This window comes from Podarcis erhardii (assembly GCF_964252035.2).
Source record: "Podarcis erhardii genome assembly, chromosome: 3".
NCBI classification, from domain to species: domain Eukaryota; kingdom Metazoa; phylum Chordata; class Lepidosauria; order Squamata; family Lacertidae; genus Podarcis; species Podarcis erhardii.
The window spans coordinates 802247-814497 of record NC_138507.1 but is presented as its reverse complement, the minus strand read 5'-3'; the positions used below and the strand labels follow the sequence as shown (position 1 = coordinate 814497).

General features: G+C 39.9%; 2 protein-coding genes across 8 annotated transcripts in view; one reads left to right on the top strand and one right to left on the bottom strand.

Moving 5' to 3' along the window:
* ITSN2 (intersectin 2) overlaps positions 1 to 7019 on the top strand; it is an 81195-nt gene extending 74176 nt beyond the window's left edge. For 4 of the 5 annotated variants that reach the window (XM_081855444.1, XM_081855443.1, XM_081855446.1 and 1 more), the window contains 7 exons: positions 81 to 248; positions 472 to 684; positions 2182 to 2303; positions 2391 to 2473; positions 3030 to 3113; positions 4543 to 4716; positions 5559 to 7019. In XM_081855444.1, the coding sequence (XP_081711570.1) occupies positions 81 to 248; positions 472 to 684; positions 2182 to 2303; positions 2391 to 2473; positions 3030 to 3113; positions 4543 to 4716; positions 5559 to 5716 (1002 nt within the window). In that variant the 3' untranslated portion in view covers positions 5717 to 7019. The remainder of the gene's footprint in view (positions 1 to 80; positions 249 to 471; positions 685 to 2181; positions 2304 to 2390; positions 2474 to 3029; positions 3114 to 4542; positions 4717 to 5558) is intronic. The other variant, XM_081855447.1, reaches the window with a different exon arrangement.
* A 1407-nt stretch (positions 7020 to 8426) lies between these two features.
* Positions 8427 to 12251, bottom strand: part of LOC309338388 (protein FAM228B-like) — a 38715-nt gene continuing 34890 nt past the window's right edge. For 2 of the 3 annotated variants that reach the window (XM_081855630.1, XM_081855632.1), the window contains one exon: positions 8427 to 9087. In XM_081855630.1, coding sequence (XP_081711756.1) covers positions 8934 to 9087 — 154 coding nt within the window. In that variant the 3' untranslated portion in view covers positions 8427 to 8933. The remainder of the gene's footprint in view (positions 9088 to 12251) is intronic. The other variant, XM_081855631.1, reaches the window with a different exon arrangement.

Here is a 12251-nt window from a genome sequence, read left to right as displayed (position 1 = left end):
TGATTCTATAGCTCTCTCCGCCCCCCCTGCCCCCCATTTAACTGATACTGCAATTTTCTTTGTCTGTTTTTTCCAACCAGATTCTGGAAAATTCCCCTGAAACTCACCCAGATCACAGTAATCTGAAGCTGGCTCTTGAGCGGGCTGAGGAGCTGTGTTCCCAGGTGAATGAGGGAGTGCGAGAAAAGGAGAATTCAGACAGGCTTGAATGGATCCAGTCCCACATTCAGTGTGAGGGCCTTGCTGAGGTAACTGTCTGGGGTGGGAAGGACTGGATAAAAAGGAGGAAATAGGTGCTGGGAATGCATTATTATGGGTTCTTGATAGAAGTGGCCCTGTTGATGGCAGTTCAACAGGTATAGACCAACAGCGTACATTAAGGGTAGCAAAATGACTTTGGTTTTGAGTAGAATTTTCTCTCTGATGTTGAAAAGTCATTGTATTGCTGCTTTGGTTTTCTCTTCCTTTTAGCAACTGATTTTTAACTCCCTGACCAATTGCTTGGGACCAAGGAAGCTTTTGCACAGTGGCAAACTCTATAAGACAAAAAGCAACAAAGAACTATACGGATTCCTCTTCAGTGACTTCCTGCTTCTCACCTACATGGTCAAGCAGTTTGTATCTACAGGGTCAGATAAATTGTTCAACCCAAAATCAAATACTCAGTTCAAAATTTACAAAACGGTGAGTAAATTAAAGCATCTTAATTGTGCATTTGGAAAGGGAAGGTGCGGGATGTTTTCTTTTAATAGAAATAATAACCTCTTTACTATTTAATAGACTTCCTTGATCTACTAGGATGCTGAAGTTAACTGTATAATTTCAGTCTCCTATCAGTACTAATTTTGAATATTTACACTACTGTCAGTAGGGACAGATCTTCTATAATTAGTGAGTGAAGGACTTTCTTTTGATTTTAAAAAAAGCATCTTAGCATTGGTTAGACAGAATCTTGGCTTTTCTCCTGAAAAATGGAAATTGCCACTGCCTCCTACATAGCTCATGTAGGAAATATCCTTTAGATAGTGCATCTCAATTTGTATTAATTTAATCAACAGCCCTTGTATGGGCTGGTTCATTTCTGCAAGTCCATCATGCCAATGAGTGGTAAATGCGACTAAAAGTATGGCAAGGCCTTACAGTGGAAAATAGAGTGCTTGCCTGCTAAATACCACTTAATCAACTAATTGGTTGGGGAAATCAGATGAACTTTTAATCAACTAAAAAGGTGCCCTGGGTTTGTTCTTAAAAAAACAAGTAACCAGAATTTATAAAAAAACTGCAGATGGTGAGTGAGCACCATAATCGGTGTGTTATAAAGAGGCATCCCAATTCTCTCTCTCATATGAGGGTTTCCCTCTTCTATGATGATGCCTATGATGAAACATGCATACATCCTCTGGAAGCAAAATATGATTCTTGTGTCAAAATATTTTACCAGTATGTGAATGCATACAAATTTAATCAACATAGAATCAATTAATCTTATGAACTGTAGTTCACTATTGATCAGGTTGTATCCCTATGGGAGTTTCTCAGGGAAGTTCCATAGACACGAGTCTTCTCTTCCCAGCAGGAGAAAGTTTATTTTCTGTTGTTGAAATGTGTTACATCAGAATTTGCACCAAATAGTTGTTTTAGTAGTTTAGTATCCAGTGCTGGTCTCAAAGTAAGGAGATGAAGATTGGACAAAATTATAATAGAGAAAGGTTTTGCTGTCACCCAGGACTGCACCTTTCTGTGTTGTGTCCATCAGCTCATTTTCCTTGTTAGCCAAGGGATTTCCTTTTCCCTGCACAATTCTGAGGGCGAAGGCAGACTTACTGATAGATGATCAATTTCTGCATCTTATCATTTGATAAACTGTCTGTATTACCCTGTCCACCAAGGGATATACAGTATCTTCTTCTCTTGATTGTTATGATTGGGTGTGGTAAAAAAATCCATACCAATAGGTTGGACAACCAGATTGCCAACTGAAGATGATATTCACCCTCTGTGTGTGCCCAGCCCCATAGGAAATAAGTTCCCTTAAAGATCTGGGGCCTCTTCCCCAGTGTAGCAGGGGGCTTTCTCTCATAGTGGTCTTAGCTGCAGTGGTCGCTTCGGACGCAATTTAATTATAATTTTGTTTCAGCCTGTCCAAGTGGTTTTTTTAAACTACCTTTGTGTTTCTTTCAGCCTGTTTTTCTTAATGAAGTCCTGGTGAAACTGCCGACTGACCCTTCCAGTGAAGAGCCAGTTTTCCACATCTCCCACATTGATAGAGTATACACACTAAAAACAGACAACATCAATGAAAGGTGAGCTCAGAGAATGTTCATCTCGCTTTGTTTTTGTGGTTCTTATTTTTGTAAAAAATTAAAATAAAATAATACTCACTTTCGCAGAACTGCCTGGGTCCAGAAAATTAAAGGAGCATCAGAACATTATATTGAAACGGAAAAGAAGAAACATGAAAAGGCTTACCAAGGTGCTGAACGTTGGTCGATAGGAACTTGAAGGAACAGGCAGGACACCGCTGGATTCTGGTGTGAATGCAAGCCCGCTTTCTGGGCTTCTTGGGGACATCTCTTGGCCTGAATCTAAATGCCACATATTCCTATTCCCACATCACATTTTCAGGCTTCTTGACACGTGGGCACATTCCTAAAATAAGCCTCTGGCTTTACAAGTGGCATGAAGGGGTTTTGAGTTGCAAGACAGTTGTGCTGTGGAAAGGATTCTGTTTACACAATGAAGGAATGTTGGTGAAACTGAACATGGAAAGTTTGTATTTCATGTGTCTACACTTCTACCTTGCCCAGGCAAATTTATACAAATTACAGGTGGATCCTGTTTCCTCCAGGATAGTTTCTAAACTTAATGAGATTTCAAAACAGACAGATACTACAAGTTGGCTGCAGTAATCCAGCTTCTGCGCAAACATGCCAATTTAGGTGCCTTGTGTTTTGTTCCATATGTTGCTCAGCCAGCTTTCTTTTTCTGTCCAAGCAATTTACTGGTGGTAAATTTGTTTTGTTTTTCAGCTCGGTCACAGAAGAGTTCAGGAATAGGACGTTTGATGGTGCATGTGATTGAAGCAACTGAATTAAAAGCGTGCAAACCTAATGGTAATAATTTAGGGGCGGATGTTTGTCTTTGGTGATATAATTTCAAGTTCAGCAAACTAATATGTAGAGAGTCTAGTGTTACAAATAAATAGTTGCCAAGCAATTTTCTGGAACTGAAAAACCTGTGTATTTATATAGTAAGAGAAATATGAAAAAAATAGAATTGCAAACAACCTGAGCCTAGAATCAGAGCAGGGACTGGTTTTAATGGTGCAATTGGAGCAACGGCCTCAGGGCTCACGCCAACAGGGCGCCCACACTTTGAGTTTCGTTTTGCTTTTTAAGTCTCTAGCCCTTCTCAAAGGTAAGTTATGAAGCTTAATTTGCAGGCAACATTCCAAGCAATTTATGTGCAAGGAATCAGACTGACATTTCAGACTTCTTTTTTTAAAAAAAATCAAGTAAGCCAAAACTACGCAATAAAAATAAGAGAGGTACAAATACAAAAAACAGAAGCAGCCAAGTATCTCTGCAAGAAACTTAAATCAAGTAAGTAGAGTACTTGAGACCATTCTTTTCAAAGTCTGGATTTCACAAGTATGAGGCATGGTGCTTATGGACAAATAAACCATTTCACAAAAGGAATATTGATTTTTTTTGGAGGGTGGTGGGTAGATTCACACCTTCTATATGATATGGTATCCATTTATTGACTTTGTTACGGCAACTGAACATGGTTTTTACCCACCCAATTCATGGAACCTTATGGAGGGACACTTTGATTGAAGTGCCTTTGGGGGGCTGTCTAAAACTACAACCATCAGCCACCATTTTTCTTTCTTTTCTGTACAACTACAAAGCTCTGCTTTCCTGTTGTGGATAAGTTTTGTTACTTGAAATTAAAAATCTTTTTTTTTTTCTTTCAAAAAAAAGAAAGATTTTATGCCAATGATATGAGCACTAAATCCCTTTTTCCAGCCATTTAACACCTCCTCCTGTATCTTCATGACAGCTGCATGAAGTAGGTTAGGCTGAGAGTTGATGCCTGGCCCAAGGCAGGAAGTGAACAAAAACAATGAGTTTTAAATGTGAATATGAGCATGTTCAGAGTATTTTCTTTTTGCTATCAAGTTTGGTAAAATGTTGTTGTGTTTTTCCTTGAGAGTTGTAAAATTGCACATGCTCCAACTATTTTATTTTTATTTTTTGTAGTCAGACAAAGTTTATGCCATAATAAATTTGATAGCCTTTTAAAACCCTACAGGATTTAGTCTGTGGCACCTTATTTCAGGAATGCTTTTTAGGGACCTGGCTTGAGAACTGCACCAGGGCTTCCAACCGCTTTAATCCAACCTTGAATCCAATCAGAGCAATTTAAACACAACTTTTTTTTTTACCCTCTTATGAAAATAGTGTCCTTAACTCTGCTCCGATTTGCCTACATTATTCTTTTTAAAGGTTAATGTGTACACTTCTGTTTTATGTTAAGGGAAGAGCAACCCATACTGTGAAATCAGCCTGGGGTCTCAAAGCTACACAACAAGAGCACTGCCAGACACTTTGAACCCAAAATGGAACTTTAACTGTCAATTCTTCATCAAGGATCTATATCAAGATGTTCTGTGTCTCACCATGTTTGACAGGGATCAGTTCTCACCCGATGGTAGGTGCTGCATTTTGTCTGTGAGAGAGATCATTCTTTGTCCCTTGCTAATGACTAGGAGCTGGTATGGCATGGGCTGGAGCTTAAGCACAAATGTATCAGTTCAGACTACCCAGTGGCCCCATTTAGGCTGTTTGTTGTGTACTCTACACCTAAATAGAGCTATTTGGGAAAGAAGAGAGGTGCTCACTGCCAAGTCCATCTGTACCATTTGTTTCTTGCTCCAGTGCATTATAAATACACCCCATTTTCAACAAACGGATCTTTATTCCCTGACTCTGACCATGTTTGTTTACTGTGTCCCAAGCAAGAAGGATCCCATCATCAACTGTGTTGAGATTCTTTTCCCACTTATGACAAATTACCTGCCCCACTTCTGTTTGCTCCTCCTTCCAGTTCATTTTTGGGGGTTCCCATTTTTGTTGCATTTTGTCTGTTAGGGAACTAAAGATAAACAAATGCATTGCCAAGAGATGTTTGATACTGTATTTGAAGAAGCAGCCTGCTTTAAACACGTTTCATATGTCAGTTTCTAGACTGAATCCTCAACTGTATTCTATTTCATATCAGGGGGAAAGCGCTTTTCACCCTGAACCTGCTCTGAGAATGCATTCTAGGGCAGCCATCTGAACATGCTATTATGCTTCTCCATTTCATATCGCATGTGACCCAGACTTCATTTCTCCTCATTTAGCCACTTCACACTTACTTCTGAGTAAATGCATAATATAAGCTTAAGCTGTATCTCTCTTTGAGTTTACTCTCAAATTAGTGTGCATTGGATTGCAGCCTTCATTATTTAACACAGATTTGAGTATGTTTTATGTGTTGTTGTTAAACAGATTTTTTGGGCCGCACTGAAGTTCCAGTAGCAAAAATCAGAACAGAGCAAGAAAACAAGGGACCTACAACTAAACATTTACTGCTGCATGAGGTACCAACAGGGGAAGTTTGGGTACGCTTTGATTTGCAGTTATTTGACCAGAAAACACTCCTCTGAAAAGGTGTTTTTTGTAATATTAGGAACTACAGACTGCTGAACTGCTGCCATTTGAAAGTTTTGCAAATAATCCTTCCTTACAGGCAGGTACCTGAGAGCAATGTGTGCTGCAAAATCACTTTACTTGGTCACTTGTACATCATTTCTCTGTGGGGGTTGCTTACGTTTGTGACAATCTATGCAATGTAAAATGTACTGTATATAGAGATCCTGTAGCAGTGCCTTTCTTTAGAATACGGAAATTTTTGAATGCTGATGCCAATGTATCTTTTCAATGTAATTTTCACAGCTCTTTAAAGTATTAATTAGGAATGTGGCATTTAAATGTTTAAAGTGTAGCCACTTGGATTAATGTGTGTGTGTGGCACATGTCACTCACATACATGCTGAGGGAATGATTTCATTCAGGGCTAGAATAATTGAATCTCACGCCTGAAAAATGTAATCTGCTTGAACCTCATCTCAGGATATTAATTGCAGGAAATATATGCTGAAGTCTTAGCACTTCGCGATCCTTTAAATACTGTATATCATTAACAGGAAGTTTATTTATTGATTAGGAAATTTCAAGAATTTCTTCAGTTCTGTTTAGCATTTCATAACCAGATTTTGGTTATAAGGAAAAACTAGAAAATTTTCCTTTTAAAATACTGGTTGATAATCATGAATACGTTTCATGTGATTTGTTTAATATATTTATGTAAATAAATACTTGGGTTTCCTGGAAGATGCCCGTAAAATGTGCACCTTTAAGCTTCGCCAATGGGCCCAAGGCAGTGAAGGTTACATCACCCTTGGATCGGCATAGAGAATAAAATGAGCTTATTAAAATGATTCGTCTAGATTGAAATGGAGGCATACTGATTTTAAAAAGCATATTTTATTGTACCTCTGAATGTGAAAAACACAGGAACTACATTCAAGAAAATATAAACAAAATGTAAATCATACTTGTTACGGGTACTGCTCATAGGATACAATGGAATTAAATATTCAGCAAGACAGATCGTCCTCTTGGACGCGAAGAAGCAAAAGCGCCCACTGGATCGTTCTCCTGTGCAAAAGACCTCTAGCACAGCTGCACCTTGTAGAAGAAGTACAAAAAGGCTGGCAGCAGAAGTTGCCAGTTTCAGGCATTGGACAAATAGGCAGAACCTCTGCATTTTTCACTCCTCTCTCTGCCATTTAAGTACTGCTTTCAATGCAAAGTTAGTGGAGTTGTATCCTTTAGGTGCTATATTGCTTAACAAGTTTTAACAGAATTGCAAACTTGACCTGAATAAAAGTTTTCTGTGTTTAATTATTTCTATTTTTATCTTATCTTATTTTATTTTATTTTAATGTGATTTTCCTAGAGCATATATTCAATTCAAAGTCAGATCCCACATTCCAAAAACTGGCTTGTGACAACTTTTCCTGGGCAGGAATAAAAACAAACAGCTATTTCACATTTACTTGAGCAAGTATCTACATCTAACTCAATACATACTTGAAATATAACAAAATCACCACACTTCTGCAATGAATAAACAGATGAATTGGTACAAATTTTAAAGCAACAAAGGCCTTCAATATTACTATTTTAATAATACCACCATTAATCATTTCAACTAGTTTGCCTAAATTGTGTGTGTGTTGCAAGGCATCTGCAAAAATTTATCAACAATTGACACACTTCAGGATAATATCTTGGAGAGAGCAAAGTTCCTTAGTAGACACTACAGTGTTCATCCAAACTGCCATCTTCATTCATTGGTTTCATACACCAGGGGCGTGAAGGGTCTGTCCAACTATCAGATGTTTGCTCCTGGCAGATGATACAAGTTCTGGCTGGACTGTCTCAATCTGTTTATCAGCTGTTGCTACTGCTCCTTTATATATCTATTTTGTATAGCTGCGATGGTCATGCCAACTGGATCTCAGACTGAGTAAATGGTATCTTTCACATTATTGCAAGGGACTAACAACTGTCTAAGAGTACTGCATCCTTAATAACTTGACTGTTTCTTACAAAATCAGTAACCTTTTAGGACCTGGTTTTGGGTCACACAAGGTCAACATTACCAGCTGTTAGATACCAGTGCATAATACTTGGTATAATGCCCCCCTCTGCTTTTCAACTGAACCAACTGCAGCAAGGTAAGTGGATGGTCTACACCAAAAGCATCTTCTTCTACGCAAGCCCCACTCTTTTTGGAAGGTAGATTTTATGAAAGATGAAACCATAGTATTGTCTTCAACTAAATAGTGCATTTAGTTGTCTACATATAAGAGTGTAATATATCCCTCGCTATGTTTCAAACCCACTTCTGTGCAGGAGGATTCCCTACTGTTAATAGGTTTGTGCTTTATGTTATTGTGCTGTGGCCAGAATCAGTAACGGCTATAGTGCTCAGGTTTGTGCACATCTGTAAAGGACTTAATCCATGTGTTCCTGGAACATTATGCCAGACAGAAACAGTTTTATTTGTTCTAGGATGTTTCATATGTACGGCACTGCTATACTCAAAAGTAAAAAAGTGCTGTACACAGGGTAGAACTCCTAACTTGGGGGAATAAATATATCACTGCTGTTGCTTGCCATGCATCTTCCTGAGCTATCTCTGTCTAATCTAATGCAATAGCTGGGGCTCTATCCTGCTAACTGTGGCTCAGAATCCACACTGCTTTTGGTTTGCATCTTAGATAAGGAATCCATTTCAAAGGCATATCATTGGGAAGCAGATTTTATTGCTGGTTTCCAAACTGATGAGCCAGTTAGTATTTGATTTGTCAAAAGACAGGGCATGCAGGTGAAATCTGGTTTCCTGGCAGAGCCATCTCTCGTTCAGCAGAAGCCAGGACGGGTCCCCCTACCTCTTGAAATCCACAGAAGTCAGGTTTCTAGATGTGCGCATTTTTCTCCTTTTAACAGAATGAAATTAGACCATTATCAGGCACTAATGCTTACTGCTGCTGCAACAGATGTACACTGCTGTGTTGAGACTGTGTGACACTCAGAATAAAATGTAAAATGGCAAATGGACCAGTACTCTTAACATTCCCTTTCCACTTCATTGACATTGAGAACAAAACCTTGTTAACGTGTAGATATACTGGTGAACACCACATAGCTATTCTATTAGGGGTGGAGTGGTAGGAAAATCATCTTCAGTGGGCCATCTCCTTCCCTTGTCTTAGAAGGCAGACGGCTATAATGCTGGCAGGAGGAGTGGGGTTAGGCCAAGACCAGTCCATGCTTCAGACTGGGGAGCAGGTTCCTCTCAGGGCTCCTGGCTTTCCCGGTTGGTGAGCCCCTACTGGCTAGGATATTTTTCTTCTTTCGTGTTCTCGCTTGTTCTTTACCTTTCCTAGCTCTCTTATGTGCCTTCCTACAAAAAAGAAGAAGGAGAATAGGAACCACTCACCTTGCCGAGGGTCTACTCTTGTCACATCCCTCCCCTGCTTCCGAAGGATGAGATTGCAAGTGTGTCTACCTGCTATGGAAATATGCCTAGGCCAGTTGGGAGTCCAACTCCCAATAGCTCCAGCCAGCATGGCCAATGCTCAGGATGAAGAGAGTTGTGATCCAGCAACAGCTGGGGAACCACAGATTCCCCATCCCTGCCCTGCATACTTCTGTTGTCCCTACAAAAAAACCTGGGAAACCTGGGACTATGTACTTTATAGTCAAAGGTGCTCTGCTGTAGTTGGGGTGACTGAATCTGTGTGGAAGAAAGCACTTTTCCAGAAAGAGAGCAGCCAGGTTGTAATAAAAAGAACCTTTCACAATGGAAAAACATCACTTTGACAAGGACATTTACCTACTAGATGGGTGTAATGGGGATTAAACTAGTAGGGTGAGAGAGGAAATTACCCTTGCCACTTTTAAAAGTCTCTCACTCTATAAATTATGAAAAAGGGAGAGAAGAAGGATCACACTAGGCCCCCAATTCCATTCATTGCTCTCTTGAGATGACCTCTAGGATGACCTTCCAGAGTCAGTGCACCAAACAAGACTAAACTCCCCCAAGCAAAGCATAGAGTTTTAAGTTATCTACCTTGCTTACTGGTTTCTGAAAGTTTCATGAGATTTCACAAGGCTGAAGAGATCTCACGAGAGTCTCCCACTGCCTAGGAAGGAAGGCAGAGAACTTAAAAAGTTTGTTTCCACTTCCGATGCTTTCTGCCATGGTGAAAAATGTCTCCCACGCTAGCGGAGATCGCTCATGCAGCTAATTAAGGATAATTTGAGAGTAATTATCCTTACAAGCCCCACCCCCACCCCGAGCTGGGGTGTGTGTGTGAGCTTTCACTCGCAGATCGTCTGATACCTGCCTCTTGTTCCGGTGGAATGTGGGAGGCAGGGGACGCTGAGTGCATAGTACCGCATGTATCAGAAACTCCAACGCAGTCACTATGAGCGGAGGTTCTGTTTCTTAGGATGGATTTGGATCTAAGTAACAGGTGTGTTCTGGACTAAGGGGACAAGATAACCTGCTAAATGAATCAGCCACTGAGTGCCAAGGATTTTCATCGTAGCTGGTAACCATCGTAACATGGTATGTAGGGGGAGGGGAGCCTTTACCCTTTCTTTATATACATTATATTTGCTGTTTTATGATTCAGCAAGCCTCCCCTGAAGTATTAATTGTTAATGGATTGAAAAAATGCAAGAGGGAATTAACGAGAACTTCATAATTTTTACGGATTAATTGCAAGAATTGAACTGTGTGAAAACATTGTAATGATTTGTGGCATTGACCTACGGAATGGTAAAGAGGGCTTTGGTTCTGACTTATCATGGCTTCAGCAAGATACCAGCTTATTAACGGATAGGAGAGGGATCAAAGAAGTTAATTCTGGATATCTGCCCGGGGCTATGGCGAGATGCCAGACTTCTCTTTGTCTTGAAGGATAAGTAAAATGGTGTGTGACACAGTGAGAATTGCAGTCCTTGACAGAAAGTGAAAGTGAAGGGAAATGCTGAGGATGGATTAAAGACGAACGTAAAACAAACATTTCACACAGAAATTTACAGGATAAAAACTCCCATTGCAAAATTAATGGATATGGAACAGTTAAATATGAATGAAAGTCATCAGATCAGTGGCTATTAAAATAAAGGATCAAGATCGGACCTGTTATATTTGAACTAACTAAGAGTATTGGAGCAGGACGAAATAAGAACATCATTCCCCGAAATCCAGAACGCAGGAAGTCATTCAAAATTATTTAATTTGGTATTGGATAATTGGCTTTTTTAACTGTATTATAATTTGGTATTGCATTAATGTGGTTTTTATTGGATTATTATAAATGAAAATTAATTTTTAAAAATATTGTTTAAAAATAATCCATGCCAGGAAAACCCTATGCAAAAGGAGCTTTTAAGCTTGCCACCTTCTGTGAAATTGTGTAAGTTAAACACGTGTGTGTTTAACTTACACAATTTGAACATGGGTTCAAATGCAAGCTGTAACCAAGTTTCAGGGACCAGCACTGCAATCCACCTCCAAGGGTAGGGGGTGAGGGACTTTCCAAGCCATGGAGTGTCACGTGAAGCACTTCCAGATCCTTAGAATCATAGAATTGTGGAGTTGGAAGGCAACCCCCCATGGGTCATCCAGTCCAAGCCCCTGGAAAGCAGAAATCACAGCTAAAGAATCCCTGACAGATGATCATTCAACCTCTGTTTAAAAAACCCCAGTGAAAGAGAGGCCACCATCTTCCAAGGTAGCCCGTATGTTCAGAAAGTTCTTCATAATTTTTAGTTGGAATCTCCTTTCTTATTTGAATCCATTGGTTTGAGTCCTACCCTCCGGAGCAGCAGAAAACAAGCTGGCTCCATCTACCATGGGTATTTGAAGACAGCCATCATATCTCTCAGGTTCCTCTTTTCCAGGCTAAACATACCGAGCTCCTTCAACCATTCCTCATAAGGCTTGGTTTCCAGACCTGGATCACCTTGGGCACATGTTCCAGCTTGTCAATAGCCCAGAACCAGACACGGCACTCAAGTGTACTCTGACCAAGGCAGAGTAGAGCAGTACTACAACTTCCCTTGATCTGCACACTAGATTTCTGTTAATGCAGAGTTCTCCAAGAGATTTTATTATGACTGAGCCACTGGTTCATAAGAACATTTGCCAACATTTGCCCCAAACCTGAAGACTCTGCAGTCCTGGCTTTGGAAATAGATTATTTCCAGAAAACCACTACAGTGGTACCTTGGTTCTTGAACGTAATCTGTTCCGAAAGACTGTTCAAGTTCCGAAACATTTGAAAACTGAGGCGCAAAGGGCTATCTGCAAATTCAATTGAGAAAACTGAAAAACACGCAGTGGAAGGCAATCGCTACTAAAAATGGTGATACTCCCTACCCTCACAAACAGGCAAAACACCTGCCTACTCTCAGAAAGTAGACTAAAGATAAAAATCAAAAGGCAGTCAACTTCCTCAAAGAGCTACATCTATAAACAAACAGATAATGAGTGAGTACTGGTCAAACAAGGAAATGCCAGCCAATTCCTGGTTAATGATGGTTTCGGGGGGG